Source organism: Dipodomys merriami, unplaced genomic scaffold (assembly GCF_024711535.1).
Source record: "Dipodomys merriami isolate MVZ:Mamm:240054 unplaced genomic scaffold, mDipMer1.0.p SCAF_8, whole genome shotgun sequence".
Classification (NCBI taxonomy): domain Eukaryota; kingdom Metazoa; phylum Chordata; class Mammalia; order Rodentia; family Heteromyidae; genus Dipodomys; species Dipodomys merriami.
In genome coordinates, this window is record NW_027206401.1 from 47,693,427 (window position 1) to 47,712,378 (window position 18,952).

General features: G+C 39.9%; 2 protein-coding genes across 6 annotated transcripts in view; both read left to right on the forward strand.

Moving 5' to 3' along the window:
* The window catches only part of Casp8ap2 (caspase 8 associated protein 2), a 32,435-nt gene extending 16,871 nt beyond the window's left edge, over positions 1-15,564 (forward strand). For 3 of the 4 annotated variants that reach the window (XM_070010832.1, XM_070010831.1, XM_070010834.1), the window contains 5 exons: positions 571-2,768; positions 3,902-6,983; positions 8,633-8,732; positions 9,424-9,476; positions 14,962-15,564. In XM_070010832.1, coding sequence (XP_069866933.1) covers positions 571-2,768; positions 3,902-6,983; positions 8,633-8,732; positions 9,424-9,476; positions 14,962-14,965 — 5,437 coding nt within the window. In that variant the 3' untranslated portion in view covers positions 14,966-15,564. Of the gene's footprint in view, positions 1-570; positions 2,769-3,901; positions 6,984-8,632; positions 8,733-9,423; positions 9,481-14,961 lie in introns of those variants that run through there. The other variant, XM_070010833.1, reaches the window with a different exon arrangement.
* A 2,569-nt stretch (positions 15,565-18,133) lies between these two features.
* Positions 18,134-18,952, forward strand: part of Mdn1 (midasin AAA ATPase 1) — a 157,373-nt gene continuing 156,554 nt past the window's right edge. For both annotated transcript variants that reach the window (XM_070010465.1, XM_070010466.1), the window contains exon 1: positions 18,134-18,288. In XM_070010465.1, the coding sequence (XP_069866566.1) occupies positions 18,151-18,288 (138 nt within the window). In that variant the 5' untranslated portion in view covers positions 18,134-18,150. The remainder of the gene's footprint in view (positions 18,289-18,952) is intronic.

Genomic DNA, 18,952 nt, shown 5'->3' on the forward strand with positions numbered 1-18,952 from the left:
ACTTTGGAAAATCAGCAACAAAAATAAAACTAAAGGGAGTTGCTACATTTTGGAAAACAGTTTTCTAAAACACAAATTTTATATTAGGATGTGGACTTTTTAAAAAAAACAACAACAGTAAATCCATGTCATTCTTCTAAGGAATCACAGCTCTATATTTCTTTTGGGTTTCATATCAGTTGGCCATTGATGCTTTTTTTGGTGTATAAGAAATAGAAAATTTTGATAGGAAATGCTACACAGTTCACAATGGTAACTTTTTGTCATTGGTGATCATGGGGCTTGAATTTAGGGCTGTCCCTGAGCTCTTTTGCTTAAGACTTGTGCTCTACCACTTTGACCCACAGTGCTACTTCTGGTTTTCTGGTGGTTAATTGGAGACAAGAGTCTCACAGACTTTCCTCCCCTGGCTGGCTTTGAACCACAATCCTCAGATCTCAGCCACCTGAGTAGGTAGAATTACAGACATGAGCCACCAGTGCCTGGCAAGGCTCCTAAATTTTAAAAGTGTGTTATGTGGAAATAAAATTTGGAATGTTAATAAATATAATTAATTTCTGTTTCTACCAGATTATCTGAGTTTCCACATTTTCGAAATAATCATAAAGTCTCAAGGACATCAGATGCAGTTAGAACAAAAGATCTCAGATCCAGAACTCCCCATTTGGATGATTGTTCCACATCTGAAAACAAAACTAAAAGTGATGTTCCTAAAGATATACATCATAACGCTCTACTGCCAAACTTGGGAAAGGAAGGAAAATCACATTCTGAAACACAGAATGCTTTGCCTACACCTACTGAGAAACATTGTACCTTCAATGGTGTTTGGTCACGTTCTGATCAAGTTGGTGAAGGTATCTCAAATGAAGATAATAAAAGAGGGAGGAAAGATACTTCCCACAGCCCATATAGCAGAGGAACTGTTGACAGAACCCGAAAAGACTTAAGCAACAACTGTGTTAATGGTGAACCAAGGAACATTGAGGCTAGTCCAAGGCTACAAAGACGTCCTGAGAAACATGGTCCTGCTGAACCAAAGGCTGAGAGCAAAAATTCCAAGTCTAGAAGCAGCACAGATTCAGATTATAAAAGTGAACGTAGTTCTTCTTGGGAGAAAGAGACTTCTAGAGAAAAGTCACATACTCGAGTTGAATCTGAAAATGACAAAAACCTGGAGAGAGAAAGTGAAAGATCACAAAATATGAGTAGAAAAGAACTTCAATCACAGAACAAAGACGAAAGAAAAGGTGACCCAAAACATAAATTACTAGTAAAGGACCAAGATCATTGGCGGCAACCTGACCGAACAGTGCTTCCCCATTCCAAGAATGAAATAAAATCTCATAATTCCAGTAAATACTATCCAGAAGAGAGAAGAGGAAGGGAAGATTGTAAAAGAGAGAGAAGTGTAAGCAGTCACAGTTCTCAAGATGGAAGATGTTCATCTTCGTCAAGCCGAACTTACAAGCATAGCTCCCACAAGGAAGTGGATGCTATGCACCTTTCCAACACACCTTTCAAGCCAGAAAGACATAGAACTGAAGATAAAAGGAAAAGAGAAGAAGAAGAAGAAAAGAGAAAGAGAAAAAACAAAGAAGAAAATAGGCATAAGAAAAATGATAAAAAATCACCTACAGAACATCTGCCAAAGACTTATAAAGAAATTAAGAAAACCACTACAGATTTAAAGAGAAAGAAAGATCCCAAAAGCGATAAAGGTAAAGCCTTTAATAATGTTATTAAAGGCACAGAAAATAAGGAGCTTTTAATGAATCCTGTGGATGCTCCAAATGAAGCAAAAAACAAAGACTTAAAGTTAAGCTTTATGGAAAAATTGAACTTAACTCTGTCGCCTGCTAAAAAGCAGCCTGTATCTCAGGAGAATCATAAAATTTCTGATGTCCCTACGTCCAGTGGCAAATGTGATTTAGAGTCCTCAGTGACATTTGTTCCCTCTGTTAATAAAGCTGTCTCAGAGGAAACCAAATCAAAGCTTCTGGAACCAAAGGTTTCTCTTCCAGAAGCATCTGAACTGAGAATGAGTGTTCCAGAAAGTGAAGTGGAAGAAGAAAATAGTTTGTTAGTTAAGTCTGTTGAGAACACTTTGCCTTGTGAAGTACCCATTTGTGATACAGATATTTCTATCTCAACAACTGCAGAAATGAAACGAAGAGAATCCTTGTGCACATCATCATCAGAAATGGGAGAGACTGTGGATGATACCAAGGCAGCAGCTTCTCTGGTAATGGATGTAAAACAGACCAATACTTCTCAAAACTGTAGTCTGGAATTGGACATGAAAAGACAGGATGGCTTGAATTTTTGTGGTATTTCTGAAAATTTGGAAATGAAGGTGTCTGTTTCAACAGAAGTGACTGAAACCAGTGACAATCCTAAGATGCCTCCAGTTGAAGTACTTAGCAGTGTGCCAGTAAACCTTTCAGAAGACAGGAAGCCCAAATTTGAGCCTTCTCCTGTACATACTGTGGTTGAGACTAAGTCTTGTCACTTAGTGCCTTGCTTACCAACAGAGGCTCTACCATCTTCACCACAACAGACTGAGTTAATGGGCTCCAGAATAGAAATTGAGGAAATAAGCTCTGTATATCATGATGATGAGAACTCAGTTTTGAGTATCGACTTAAGTCACCTGAGACCTATTCCAGAAATTATCAGTCCTCTGAATAGTCCAGTGAGACCTGTTGCAAAAATTCTTAGAATGGAAAGCCCATCTCATATTCCATTGTATAATAATAGTCATAAAGGTAATAGTTTATATTATTCTTTATAACTCACTTTACATGAAAATGTGAAGCATAAAACAGTGAAGCATAAAAAAGTGTGTGTGCGTGTGTGTGTGTGTGTGTGCGCGTGCGCGTGCGTGTGTGCTTGAACTCAAGGTCTGGGCACTATCCATTAGCTGCTTTTGCTCATAGCTAGCACTCTACCATTTGAGCCACAGTACCACTTCTGGCCTTTTCTATTTAAATGGTACTGAGGAATCGAATCCAGGGCTTTGTGCCTGCTAGGCAAGCACTCTACCACTAAGCCATATTCTCAGCCCCTAAATATAGGTAGCTCTTAAATCTGTCTGTTTCCCTCCCCTTCGGTGCTGGGGAGTGATCTCGTAGCTTCTCATTGCTAAGCACACACTTTCTTTTTTTGTTGTTGTTGTTGTTGTTTTTTTGGGTGGTCCGGTCTTGGGCCTGAACTCTGAGCCTGGGCGCTGCCCCTCAGCTCTTCAGCTCAAGGCTAGTGCTCTACCACTTGAGCCACAGCTCCACTTCCGGCTTTTTTTTTTTTGCTTATGGGTGCTGAGCAATCGAACCCAGGGCCTCAAGCATGCAAGGCAAGCACTTTATCACTGAGCCAGCCCCAGCACTTTCTTTGAGCCCCTTTGATTCTTCATAAAAAAAAAAGGAAGTAAAAGGACAGATTATTTCAAATAGTACTTATCTAGTTAGTTAAACATCTAACTACTGTTGCTAGGGATAGAAGCCAGGATTTCATGCATGCCAAGCACACTGACCTATATTCTAGGTCTAGGTTTTAGGTATACTTTTGTTCAAAGACTATGATCAAATAACAAGAGTAGATGATAGCTGCTCAAGTGAAATAGTGATTGTTGGAATACCAAACTCTTACACTTGACAGGTATCTCCTCAGTCCCTTTTGCCTTACTGGGAATCAAACCCAGGAGTTAAATTCATACTTGGCAAGTGCTCTACCACTGAGCTATATGTAACTAGCCCCTCTGAGCTCTTTGTAAGACCAGTAAAGAGCAATGAAAAAGATGAAGTATTGGGCATTAGCACAGGTTCTTTTGTTCTGTTTAGAATAGGAATATCAAATGACTATGATTCACTGGTTTTGTGACTTTAATATTTCTCTTCTGCAGATGTATTTCCATCAAATTCAGATCATTCTACCTCCAAGAGTCTGCCTGGTCTCAATAAAGAGAACCAAAACCCAACTCAAAAATCTGACAAATGTACAGAAGTAGATTCCTGTAAGAAATCACTTTTAGATGAATTGGAAGAAGGAGAAATTAGAAGTGACAGTGAAGAATCTATACCACAAAAACATTTTGAAATATGTGCCAAACCTAGAGTTTCTGTTGAATTTCCGAACACTAACAAATGGAACAATAGCAAGTGGAATAAAAGACCCAATGAACCTAGCAGATCTTCAAAATCAAAGAGAAAGGATAAAACAATGAGCATTTCTAGCTTAGAAAAAATAATTCCAATTATTACTGTACCATCTTCTGTTTGGGAGATTATGCATATGCTACGAATGATAGGAAAACATGTAAGGAAAAGTTACATGAAATTCAAGGTAAAATTTTCATTGATACAGTTTCAAAGGATTATTGAGTCAGCAGCTTTGAGGTTTACATCACTAATTAAATACCTTGATTTTTCCAAGATCTCTAAATCAGTAACTACTTTACAGAAGAACCTCTGTGATGTTATTGAATCTAACCTTAAGCAAGTTAAGAAGAATGGCATAGTTGATCGTTTATTTGAACAGCAACTACCAGATATGAAAAAGAAACTGTGGAAATTTGTAGATGAACAACTTGATTATTTATTTGAAAAGCTTAAGAAAATTTTAGTAAAATTTTGTGATTCCATAAACTTTGGAAGTGACAGTAATGGAGGAAAGCTTGCTAAAAAGTATAAAGAGAGAACACAATATTCATATTGTCAGAAGAGGAATAAGGACAATTTCAACAAAGAAATTCAGAGGGAAAAATTGTCAAAATCAGAAGACTCTGTGAATTTTAAGTCTCTACTGGAATGTAAAAAGTCTGAAGAAAAACATCCAACCCAAAATAACACTGACATAGTGAAGCCTGACAGTAAAAGAAATGTTAACACCTGCTTTGAAAGCATGAAGAACCCTGAATCTGAAGAGCACTCTTTGGAACTAAGCTGTCCTAGCACTCCCAAACCAGCCAAAAGTGAAAGCAACACCATTGAGGATATACCAGTGTCTCAACACACAGGGTTGAAGCCAGAGCGTAGTTTTGAGATCCTTACTGAACAGCAAGCATCTAGCCTCACTTTTAATTTAGTGAGTGATGCACAGATGGGTGAAATATTTAAAAGTTTGTTACAAGGTTCTGATCTTTTGGACAACAGTGTTAACTGTATTGAAAAAACTGAGTGGGAATTAAAGACTCCAGAGAAACAGCTGCTGGAGAGTCTTAAGTGTGAATCTATTCCAGCTTGTACAACAGAAGAGCTTGTTTCTGGAGTGGCTTCTCCATGTCCAAAAATGATTGGTGATGACAATTGGTCCTTATCATCTGAAAAAGGTCCTTCTCTGTCTTCAGGGCTTTCTTTGCCAGTGCATCCTGATGTGTTAGATGAAAGTTGTATGTTTGAAGTTTCTGCTAACATGGGTTTAGCTAAAGATAATGTATGCACTTCAGAAAAGAGCAAACCCTACATTTCTTCCATACTCTTTGAAGATCTCGCAGTGTCTTTGACTGTACCATCACCACTGAAGTCAGATGGTCATCTGAGTTTCCTAAAGCCTGAAGTTTTGTCAAGTTCTACTCCTGAAGAAGTTATTAGTGCACATTTTAGTGAAGATGCCTTACTTGAAGAAGAGGATGCATCTGAGCAAGATATTCATTTAGCTCTGGAATCTGATAACTCAAGCAGTAAGTCAAGTTGTTCTTCATCGTGGACAAGCCGATCTGTTGCTCCAGGCTTTCAGTACCACCCTAATCTACCCATGCATGCTGTCATAATGGAAAAGTCCAATGATCATTTCATTGTGAAAATACGGCGTGCAGCACCATCTACCTCTCCTGGTCTTGAACACAGTATGGTTGTTAATGGGTCATTGACATCTTTGCCCAAAGTTGGAAAGGAAGCTGATGAAGTAGCAGAGAAAGAATATGTTTCATGTCAGAACACGGTTTTGAAATCTGTAGAGGAATTGGAAAATTTTGACACAAATGTTGATAGCAACAAATCAACTCATGGACAGAACTCTGTGTTACAAACTCAGGCTCCACCAATATATGAATTTCTTAAAGATGCTTCAGGTAAAGAGAGCCACAGTGTTGAAGTGGCTGATGATTGTTTTAAGTTGCACCAAGTATGGGAGCCAAGAGTTCCTGAAAGCCTTGAAGAATTGACTTCAATGGAAAAAATTCCACACTCTGTTGAGGATCATCTTCCTGACACATACATAGATCTAACAAAAGATCCGGTGTCTGAGACCAAAAACTTGGGAGAAATCGTAGAAGTAGCAGTTTTAAATGTTGATCAGTTTGGTTGTTCTGGAAGCAAATTAGATCAAAGCACTCAAATACTGGGTAATTCTTCACAGTCTGATACTATTAATGCTTTTATTGATTTGACACAAGATGCTTCAAATGACAGTAAAAATGAAGGTAATGACACCACACTAGCTGTTGAAGGTTTAGAGTGTCAAGTGATATGTGTGGATGAGGATAACTGTAAGGAAGAAAAGTTGCAAATGAAAAACAAGCCTGTGGAATGCATTGTTCAGGAAACTTGTATTGATTTGACCCCAGAGTCTGATTCATGTGATGTAAATAAGGGTGATTTAAAACCAGATTCATGTGAAGTAAATAAGGATGATTTAAAATTGACGCCACCACCAAATTCTGATAGTTTGGAGTTACCTGGGACTCTGGATAGTGCTCACAAAAAAAGAAAAAACTATTCTGATGTAAATCATTCTCAGAAAAAACAAAAAAGGGAAAGAGACTTAACTAATGGAGAAAAGTCTAAGAAACTTAACCAAGATTGTGATAAAAATGATAACGTTCAACAAAAGAAAAGCAATAAGAAAAGGACTCTTACATTGAATAAAGATCTCTCATCAAGCCCGGGGATTAATGATTCATCAGCAGTACTTGCCACTTTGCCAGCAAGCCTTTCTGCAAAAAATGTTATTAAAAAGAAGGGAGAAATTATAGTTTCGTGGACAAGGTAATAATCTTTTGAGACCTTTTAGGCACCAGTAAGTTTTGAGCCTTTTTTGTGGTGTCATTTTTTTCTGTATTCCATACTAAACCAAGGAAAATGATGAGCTACTTCAAAAGTAGCCAGAGAGCCAGGCGCTGGTGGCTCACGCCTATAATCCTCGCTACTCAGGAGGCTGAGATCTGAGGATCACGGTTCAAAGCCAGCCTGGGCAGGAAAGTCCATGAGACTCTTATCTCCAATAAACCACTAGAAAACCAGAAGTGGCACTGTGGCTCAAGCTGGAGAGCGTTCGCCTTGAGCTGAAGAGCACAGGGACAGCCCCCAGGTCCAGAATCCAAGCCCCACGGACAACCAAAAAAAAAAAAAAAGCCAGAGTTACTTGGGGATACATCCTGGGGGTACAATACAGCTATTCTGTAGCCCAGTCTAGAATAATAGCTTATATATATATATATATATATATATATATATATATATATATATATATATATGGATGTAAATGACCCCTCTGGGTAGAGCTTTTCATTATGTTTTTTTTGTGATAGTCTTAGTCTAGTTTGGGCTGGCCTTTAGCTTGTGATCCTCCTTTTCCTGCATTCCAAGTGCTTGGATTAGGTGTGTACCATTGTGCCCAGATTCACTGCATTTTAACTTCACTTTTTCAATTAAAAAGAACTCTTTCTTTGGAAGGAACAGATATAAACACATTTTAGAAAGTAAGAATGACAAGTAGTGAATGTGGTAAAGCAAAAAAATGGATGGGTCCATCGTTTTTTCCTAGATTTCAACTTTCCAGACTTTCACAAATGGTACTTTAGTTTTATGTGAGCTTTTGAGAAATTCAGATTTTAAGAACCCAATTCACAGCTAGACACTGGTGGCTCACACCTGTAATCCTACCTACTCAGGAGGCTGAGATCGAGAATGGTTGTTTGAAGTCAGCCTGGACAGCAGAAAAGTCTGAGACTCTTAGCCCCAGTTAACTACTAGAAAACCACAAGTGGAGCTATGGCTCAGAGTGGTAGAATACTAGCCTTGAGCAGAAAAGCTCAAGGACAGTGCTCAGGTCCTGAGTTCAAGCCCCAGGACTGATACAAAAAAAAAAACAACAAACCTCAGACATAAAGATAATCATAGTTGTGAATAGTGGGCCTAGAGTTTAATAGTTTCTATACTAGATGAGAATGCTTACTGAGGGAAAATTTTTCGTAAAGCTAGTGGTGTTTTGTTAAGTGCCACAATCCTGAAATACTCATTTCAAGTTACTTGTAGATGTCAGCTTAAAGTCAGAGATTAGACCATGTGACAAACACAGGTCCAAATTAGAAGTTTCTGTGATTGAGGATTTTGTTTTAGTTCTGGTTTTTCTGTTTACTCTGTCCAATCATTTTTGATCCTTAATGTTTTAAGTAGTATATACATGAAAGGTAAAATTAAAGATAAAATGAAAATTTATCAGTAAAAATAATGCATTTGTAGAAAATTGTGGAAATACATACAGGTTCAAAGAATAAAATCATAAACTTGTCTTTAGAGGTAAGTATTGTTCATATTTTGGTATATGTAGTTTTTCCTGTTGGATTTACTAAAAATATCACTTACTAGTGGATATTAAAGCAGGGGAATTTATGACCTTTACATTCCTTCCTTAGAAATGATGACCGGGAAATTTTATTAGAGTGTCAGAAAAGAATGCCATCACTGAAGACCTTCACATATTTGGCAATCAAGTTGAATAAAAATCCAAATCAGGTAATTATCCAATTTTTACATCTCTGGTGGTTCACAGATACTGTTACTTGACATACTTAGATTTCCCTACCCTGGGGAAAGAGCCCAGAGTCATATACATGCTAGGCAAACAGTTAACCCCAGCCCAGATATAATTTTCAGTGTGTTAAGATACAAAGACATTTACTAGTTCGTGTATTTTAAAATTTGGCTTATTATAGGACTAATAAGCTTGATTGTGGAAGAAGCATGACAGAAATGACTGATATTTTTTTCCCTTATGCCGTACCATTTTATTTCACCTCAGTATTTAGTAATGTTTCCTTATTTAATAAGATGTAGCAAATGAAAGCTAAGGTAAGCAATCAACATAATAAGGCACTGGTGGCTCAAGAGTCTGAGATGAGGATTGTGGTTCAAAGCCAGCTTGGACAGGAAAGTCCATGAGACTCTTACCCCCATTTCACTACCAGAAAATCAGAAGTGGTGCTGTGGTAGCGTGGTAGAGTACTAGCCTTGAGCTAAAAAGCTCAAGGACAACTCCCAGGCCCTGAGTTCAAGTCCTATGTCTGACAAAAAAAAAAATTCCCTTTTTTAAAACATTACTTCATCTCTGTTACTGAGGATAATTTTTGCTGTCTGTAGATGTTTTCTGAAAATATGCATCAAAGATGAAAAAATAAGATGTTTATTATCATTTTTAATTTTTCAGGTTTCAGAGAGATTCCAGCAGCTAAAGAAACTCTTTGAGAAGTCAAAATGCAGGTAGTTAATGTATAATAAATGTTTCACACTGTCCTCTTGCAGCTAATGGTGTGTTAGTCTTTGAAGATCTGAGAAGTACATGAAAGACAACCAGATGAGTTCCTGATTTAGTCACAAGTTGGAAGATCATTGCAGGCACCTAAGATGCCTCAGCTGCTGTAGTAGAGTTGGCCTGATGCAGTTCAGGTCAGCATGGAACCCTCCTCAACTTTCTGATTCCTGATAAGTCTTACATAAGGAGAAACCCATTTGATGATTATTGACATTTTACAGGGAGCTGGGAAGGTGGCTCAGTGGTAGAGTGCTTGCCTTGCATGCATGAGGTCCTGGGTTTGATTCCTTAGCACCACATAAGTAGAAAAAGCCGGAAGTGGCATTGCAGCTCAAGCGCTAGAGCACTAGCCTTGAAGAGCTGAGGGACAGTGCCCAGGCCCAGAGTTCAGGCCCCATAACCGACACACAAAAAACAAAAAAACATTTTACAGATGAAGGATGAAAGAAAATATTCTTGTATAGCAGTATGTTTCATAACCAATACAGTTTATGTAGTCATTTTAGTAAAGTGTTTTTTCACATTTTCTGAGTACTGAATATTTTAAACTACAAAACATGTTCTAGTCCGGAATTTGTGGTTTATTCCTCTAATCCTACTCAGGAGGCTGAGATCTAAGGATAGAGGTTCATAGCCAGCCAGGAAAGTTGGTGAGGTTGTTTATCTCTAGTTAACCAGCAAAAAGCTGAAAATTGGAGGTGTGGCTCAAGTGCTAGAGCACCAACATTAAGAGAAAATTTCAATGGAATGGAAAGCTCTCAGTTCAAGCCCCAGTACCAGACAGAAAAAAAAAATGTGTAATAAACAAACTCTGTTGTCATCTAAACAGATGACAGGATTTACTGTAACAAATTATTAATACAGACATGTTTCATTTGTTTCTTCCAGCAATATTTCTACAGGTTTATAAAGGCAATAGTAATTAATTAAATTTTTTTCCTGGAAAAAATTACTTCACTGAGTATTAAATACTTGATTACTTAAATACTTTGTATTTTTATGGAAGAAAATTTGTAACATTATCTAGTGTGTCATTTTTCTATTGGTTTATACTTAACATTATTTGAATGAAAAGCACTTAATATTGTTTTAGTATGAATAGAAACCATATTTGGACATAGATCACTGTGCAAAGGTTTCTGTTTATTTTTGAGATGTTAACGTCTAGACCCCTTATTTTTGAGTTACTATTCCTCAATTTTTGCCTATACTGTTTTTTTTTTGTAGTACTCTACCACTTACACCATTCCTCCTGACCTCTACTGTGTTCTAATTTGTTTTCCATATCCTCGTAAGCAACTGGCTTACTCATGAGATCTTCAAAAGATTTTTAGCAGCTTACTATAAACAAAATCTCTCTTTTTCATTCAGAATATAAGGTTGAATAATGGACAGTTGGGAGAAGAATCTTCTTTTAAAGAATTTTTTAAAAATAGTACAGTTGGGTACCAGTGGTTCACACCTGTAATCATAGCAACTGAGACTGAGATCTGAGGATCATGCTTCAGAGAAAAAAAAAAAAAACCAACAACCCTAAGTGAAGCTATGTATGATTCAAGAAGTAGAGAACAAAATCTCAGGAACAGTGACCAGGTTGTCAGTTTAAACCCATGATTGATGTGTGTGCTGAGATCTGAGGATCAGGGTTCAAAGGTTCAAAGCTAGCTTAGGTAGGAAAGTCCCGGAGTCTCTTGTTAAGTACCCACAAAACAAACAAAAAACAAAACAGAAGTGGAAATATGTCTAAAGGAGTAGAGCACTAGCCTTGAGGAAATAAGCTCAGGGACAGCATCCAGGCCCTAACTTCAAGCCCCAGGTCTGGTACCACCCCCCCCCAAAAAAAAACGTAGTGCAAAGTCTGACTTTTGGTGCTTTTAAGAAACAGCTAGGTGGAAGCTGGGCGCCGGTGGCTCACACCTGTAATCTTAGCTACTCAGGAGGCTGAGATCTGAGGATCACAGTTCAAAGCCAGCCTGGACAGAAAAGTCCATGAGACTCTGGTCTCCACTAAACCACTAGAAAACCGGAAGTGGTGCTGTGGCTCAAGAGGTAGAGCGCTCGCCTTGAGCTGAAGAGCGCAGGGAGAACACCCACGCCCAGAGTTCAAGCCCCTTGATTGACAAAAAAGAAATAGCTAGGTGGTAGTAAACACTTGTAACCTGTTCAACTCCCACATGCAAAGTTAAGGCCAGCTTTGACTAATGTGGGAAGATGCTATTAAAGCACACACACATATACACACACACAGCCAAAAACACCTCAAAACTGCTGGGGGTTGGTGACTCACACTTGTAATCCCAGCTGATAATCAGGAGGTTGAGATCTGAAGATTATGGTTTGAAGCTTGCCTAGGCAGGAGAATCTGAGACTTAATTAACCACCAAAAACCCAGAAGAAAAGTGGAGCTGTAGCTCAAGTGGTACAGTGCTAGCTTTGGGCAAAAATGCCCAGGGACAGTGCTCAGGCCCTGAATTCAAGCCCCATGACTGGAAAATGAATAAGCAAAATAAATTAGTCTTGGTTTGTTTTTACCAACAAACATTTTGTGTGTGTGTGTGTCAGTTGTGGGGCCTGAACTCTGGGCCTGGGCTTTGTCCCCCAGCTCTTCAGCTGTAGACCAGCGCTCTACCACTTGAGCCTCAGCCCCCACTTCCGGCTTTTTCTGCTTATGTGGTACTTAGGAATCAAACCAAGGACCTCATGCATGCAAGGCAAGCACTCTACCACTGAGCCACCTTCCCAGCTCCCCAACAAACATTTTTGTGTCTGAAAAAAAATCTCTATCTTGTTGTAAAAAGGAAGTAAGTTCATGAAAGAATTAACTTGAAATTAACTAGAATTAATTAGAATTAACTAGAAATAATACTTATTAGTTGGAAATTCCTAAATTATAAAACTAAAATCTTACCAGATGAGCAGAAAAGCTCAAAAGCTTTGTATATGCAACCATATAAGATGATGCTACATGAAGTGAAGCCCAAAATTGCCGCAGACCAGATGATGGAGGACACGTAGGGGAGGAACTGGAATAGGTGGGGAGATGGCAAACAGACAACTCACACACAAGAGGAGTGGATGCTGAGTGCGATTTAATGCAGAGGATAACAAACTTTTATAGCAAAAGTTTCCATAAGAAAGGGCAAAAGGTTACACAATCTTGCTGCAGGGCTTCATTCTTGGGTGGTCCCCAGCTGGTCGCCTGATAGGCACTTGTTTCCGGCTTATCTCTATTTTTAAGAAATACAGTGGGTTTCGATGTTTGTCTCCAATTAACCATTACCTTTTTTTATAGAGGCCTTAACTGTCCCATAAGATCTTTCCTGTTCCTTCTTTAATAGTAAGTGCCACGATGGCCTAGATCTAGCAAGTCTCTTAGTAAATGAAAGAGAGTAACAGGAAGTTCTTTCTCCTAGGTAGTTATCTCAGCAATTGCCATACATTCCTTCTGTTCTAGCCGTGCCTACAGCTTCTTGCAAATCTCTTACAAACAATTCCTTCTGCTAAAGTGACTTCCTGAAACCCCCAATACTTTTATATTTACTTATGACTTGTCTACTAGCCTCCATAAGAGGGGTTTCAGGGTAGCACTTAGCTCTGGTGAGTTAGTCATATTTTTAAGACACTCATCAGATGTTAGAGTCGTCAACACTCTTAAGAAAGAGCTTTGAATAAGGGAACATTGACAATGAGTAAGTACAATGAACAGCAGAAACAGTAAATGATTAATAGGCACTCTTATACAGTGAAGAGAAGAAAAGCAGAAACACATCTTTCCCAGGGGCTTGCCAGCCTTTCCAGGAGGTAGGACTCTTTGAAGCCCCATTCTCAGGTCTGAAAGCAGGTTTCCCATGCTAAGCAGACTCCACTGGAGTAGGCATGGCACAAAATATGGACACGAGGTTTTTCTTTGTTGTTGTTTTTAATGTACTATATGATTTTTTTTGTTGTTTCTTTTGTATGTTCTTTCTCCTGTGATGTATCCCTCTTGTCACTGTATTTGATTTTGGTACCTTGCATTTATTTAATTTGGGGAGATGAAGGGGAATAACAAAATGCTGAAACGAGGACACAGATGACCCATTCCAACAATGATACTCACAATGACCCTTCCAACTTTGGGGGTAGGTAGAGAAGGGAAGGGATAGTGAGAGAAAAACAACGAAGCAGATAACAATGCCCATTGAGAAATGTACTCATTACCTTACTGATGTAACTGTAACCTCTCTGTATAGCATCCTTACAAGAAAATAAAATTTAAAAAAGACAAATCTTTTCCAAGAATTTTGTTAATATGTTAAAAATGTTTAAAATTTTTAACATTTACTAACAAAATCTTTTAAATGATTTGATATTTGAGGGTTTTTTAAATGTAATTACATGTAATTAAAAATGTAATTTTATTGTTATTACTATGGTATTGTAAGAGGGGTTACCATTTCAAAAGTCAGGTAATGAGGGCTGGGAAGGTGGCTCAGTGGTAGAGCGCTTGCCTTGCATGCCTGAGGGCCTGGATTCGATTCCTCACAACCACGTAAGCAAAAAGAAAAAAGCCTGAAGTGGCTCTGTGTAGAGTGCTAGCCTTGAGCTGAAGAGGTGAGGGACAGCGGCGCCCAGGCCCAGAGTTCAGGCCCCACGACCGGACCCAAAAAAAAAAAAAATGTCAGGTAATGAGTACATTTCTTTTTTGGACAATGTCACCCCTTCCTTCACTTTCCCTCTCCTTTTCCTGTCCACAAATTGCACAGGGTGTGTGTGTGTGTGTGTGTGTGTGTGTGTGTGTGTGTGTGTGTGTGTGTGTGTGTGTGTGTGTGTGTGTGTGTGTGTGTGTGTGTGTGTGTGTGTGTGTGTGTGTGTGTGTGTGTGTGTGTGTGTGTGTGTGTGTGTGTGTGTGTGTGTGTGTGTGTGTGTGTGCTTTCCCTTTCCTGTGTGTGTGTGTGTGTGCTTTCCCTTTCCTGTGTGTGTGTGTGTGTGCTTTCCCTTTCCTGTCCACAAATTGCACAGGGTGTGTGTGTGTGTGTGTGTGTTGTGTGTGTGTGTGTGTGTGTATGTGTGTATCCTGGGTGGGTGTGTGTATCCTGGGTGTGTGTGTGTGTGTTGATCCTGGGAATGAAATCAGGGCCTTGTGCTCTAGCTCAGCTGTTTTGCTCATGACTGGTGCTTGAGCCACACTTCTACTTCTGGCTAATTTGGTCATTTGACTAGAAAAAGGTTTTTGGGTTTGTCGTCTTCGTTCCTAGCTGTCTCTGATTTTTTTCCCCTATATATTATAGTATCATTAACTATAAAAATAACAGTGTAACAACACTTGATTTTCTATAAGCTAATTCTGTAATGTCAGTATTGTAAGTACAGCTTGTTTAGAAGGCTACACCTTGAATATGTCATATTTGAAAATTAAGAGTTACAACTTCAGCATTTTTTTTTATATTACAGATAAGTTGCTGAATTCCTTGGAATTTTCATTGGTTACTTCATACTACACAGAAACTTTGATTCCTCGTGTTTTAAATGGGGAACTGATGGAGATTTTGTCTCATTTTTTATTACAAGAAGATAATCTATATTTGTTATTGCTTCTGGACTTTCTAATATCAGCTCAGCATGTTCAGCCTGTTACAGTTATGGGTCTGATTTTCTTGTTCTTGGTCAAAATATTTATTTTTAAACATATTAGAAGTTACCAAAATGAAGACAACAATAATGTAATATTGAACCCTTTTGATATTTCAATGAAATGACTTCTAGATTTTTTTAAAAAATAGTTTTGTAGGATTTTAAACTTATATTTAGTTCAAGTTTTCATTTTTAGTTTTTATGACTGCTCTTTTTTTTGGTAAACTGAAAAATAATTTAAATAGTCTACCTGTAAATATGTATAATTATAATGATGTAAAATTTTGAGTGTATGTGTCTGTATGTATGCACATACGTATATGGCTGCCTAGTCAATGATTTTTTTACATCTGTGTAACATTTTGTACAAAGTTTGTTTTCAATAACAGTAATGTATAATAAAAAACATGTAAAGTTGTGTTATATTGTGTTTAGATGATTTTAAAAGGTGGTAAACCTAAGAGGCTATTTTGAAGTGTTCCATGGTGGGGAGTGTGGCAGGCTAGTCTGTCTGGATAGATTCATTAATGAAAACCTGTTGTCAGTGCTTGCTTTATCTCACAATAAATCATACCTCGCCTGCATTCCTTTGAAATAAAATTAGGGCAAGTGAAGATTTGGAGAAAACCTTTGTAAGAATTGATTAGCTTAGGCATTCTTCATGCTTCCCTCTCCAGTTTCCTGCTAGTCTCATTGCCATTTTACCCAGAGAATCCATAGAAAGAAGACCCAAAGAATCAGTTGGTAGATTTTTAGGCCAGAAGAATTAACTGGTTTTGTAGTGCTGGGGTTCTTTACCATAAGCTCGCTCCTTTTGGTCTTTTGAACATCCAGTGCAAGTAAAAGGGTTAGTCATTTTTCAGTGCATTCATCTCTTTACCACCAAGTAAACCATAAACTATCAAGACTAAAAGATAGTACTGGCTTAAAAGAAAACTGGATTATATAAGACCTTCAGAATATAAAATGAAGGGAATATGAGGATTCTAATATTCTCAATATGAGAATAAGAAAATAGTTAAAAATCTAAAAAGAAAATAACATAAAAAATAGCATATAGCTAAAGATTGAATGAGTTGGAATATTAGGCTGAAAAACTCCCAAGACAGAAGCAAACTGAAAACACAATAAATGGGACCGATAAAAATTTAACTGAGATGGAGGACAGGACAGAAGTAGATATGCCAAAGTTTAATGATATGTAGAAGGAGAAAAAGGATCACAATGCCAGAGAAGATTCACAAATCCTAACATTCACACATTACTATCAGAGACAATGAGGAAAAGCTTTTAAAAGTACTAGAATAAAAATTTCTATTTACTTCAGTCTCCAATATATGTGCTTACAAAAAAAAAAAAAAGATTTGAGTCTGATAATGTAAACCTACAATTCCAGCACTTCAGGGTCTGAGGCAGGATTAAGAGTCAGGCTAGTTTGAGCAACATAGCAAGACCCTGCCTCAAAAATAAAGATTAGAGGCACACGTGGAATTTTCTTTAAAATATTTATTTTAGTTGCACAAAGGAATTGCCATGCATCAAAGCAGTTTATGAGTAGAATTCATCTTGATCTTCATGTCACCCCTTTTAACATTCTACATCCCTCCAAACCCTACTCTGTTTTCTTGGTGGTGTTGGATATGCATTGAATTTTATGCCTGCCTGCAACTTCATAGAGCGGAGCAGGAAAGCTGAAAAAAAACTGTCCTTGGGCTGGACTGGTCAGAGGTACTTTCCTAGTATAAAGGAGTGCTTGGGTTGGATCTTGACTCTGTGGATAGTTAAGTATAAGCCCAGAATTGTTAATATTGCTCTTGCTCAGATGAAAGTATTGGAATTTATTTCCCTCAACTGTTATCCTGATGATTCTTTTACTTAGAGCCCATGTGTTATACTCTTGGTTTATACACTCTTACAAAGAGGAACGAACCTCTTTGCAGATTCACGAGAATAAGTGTAAGGGTGCATTATAATTATCTGTAAGTACATAACTACTATTCCATTGGGCTTTGTTTTTTTTTTTCTTTTTGGGATTGAACCCAGGACCGCACAGAGGCTATTCAGCCTTCTTACCTCTGCGCCATAATTACTTTTTCGAGGCCTTTGCCTTCTTATAAAAATGCCACGATAGTTAACAGGGTAATAAATTCTAGATTGTTAATAATTCTCCAGCCAGTTTCCAACTTTTAGCGTTAGCATTAAACTTTTTTTTTTTAAGCTCGGGACCCGAACTCAGAAACACATGTATTAGGCAAGAACTCTGCCTCTGAGTTACACCCGTGGCCAAAGTTTTGTTCTTTTTGTTTTGTACATAATTATAATTTTTTCTCCCGTTATTCTCTGAGTTTTCCCCTCTTCCCTCGGGCAGGGGGAGCGAAGGAGGAGGCTGAGGGAGAGATGAAAGGACGATGTACACAGAAGCTGAGACCCGGGGATCACAGTTCAAAGCCAGCCCAGGCAGGAAAGTCCTGACACTCTTAGCTCCAAGAAGTGGAGCTGTGGGTCACGTGGTAGAGCAACAGCACCACGACCAACTCTGCCTTCACCCCCCACCCCCACCCCCCCATGCTTCAGAGTTGTGTTGGTCAGGGGGCTAGTTTCCGTTAGAGTCGTAGGAGGTCGAAAGTGCCCGTCTTGCGCGGCTGGTCCACCTGTGGGCGTGGAAGGAGCGGCTGAGCTTCCTTCCGTTGCCCCCACGCCAGCGGAACCTTCCGTCTCCGCCCTTCTCACGCTTTCGGAGAGCACACCGAACTCGCGCAGACGAGCTCCGAAAGCCACTTCCGCTCCCAGAGCCGGCGCAGCCGTGACGTAGGGCTTCCGCCAGCGCGGGGGCGGGGCCGACGGTGCTCGGAGTCGCCGCCGCCGCGGGCTGATGACGCGCAGGCCCGTGGGCTTCACCACGTGTGCTGCAGCTCGCCGGCTTTCGGCGGCCACTTTCCCTGGGGGCGTAGTCCGGCGCTCGGGCGTGGGAGCCTCGACTGCTCGGCGGCTCTGAGCGCGGAACAGCGGATGCCTGTGGATCACCGGGACGGAGACCCCGGAGCCATGGAGCACTTCTTACTGGACGTCGCGGCCGCGCCGCTGCGGCTAATCGCCGCCAAGAACGAGAAGAGCCGTAGCGAGCTGGGTCGGTTCTTGACCAAGCCGGTGAGGAGAGAGGGAGAGGGAAAGTTCTAGACAGGCCCGGGGCGCCGCTCCGCGGGGACGTGGCCCTTGCAGGGGCGTAGGAGGAGGCCTCTGGTCACTTGGCCCCTCCGCGGGGCGGCTGGTGGCGTCGGCGCCGCGCAGGTGGCCGGAAGTCGCCTTTGGGTTTGCTCGTGGGGGGCGGCCGCTCCCCTCGCGCCCTCGGCCGCGCCCGCGCTGAGGTAGCCTGCGGGCCCTTTCTAGAAGGAATGGAAGCCGGCTTTCCTGACGTGGAGGCTGCAGCGGGGCCGTTCCCGACTGCGTGGGCCACACACCCCGGTTCGCTTGGCAAATGTGTTTTGCCCGGTCCCTTCAGCGTGGCTCTGACGCGTGCTCATCGCGTTCCTACGCTGTGCAAGTCACCGTGGGGGCGGCCCTAAGCACATAGCGAAAGAAATGAGTTATGGTGTCTCCCTGGAGGGGACTTTCCGGTTCACAAGCATGCAAAACAACTGCAGGAAAAAAGCTAGACCCGCTCATGTGTGCTCACTTGGACCGAGCCGTAGGCTTTAAAAGGAGACGAACTGGAATATTCTGGGAGAATTGACTTCTCATCGATTCTCCCCTTTAAGGACCCACGTTAGAATCTTTTCGCGTTGCATTTTCGTTTCCCAGTCTATGCTAACCC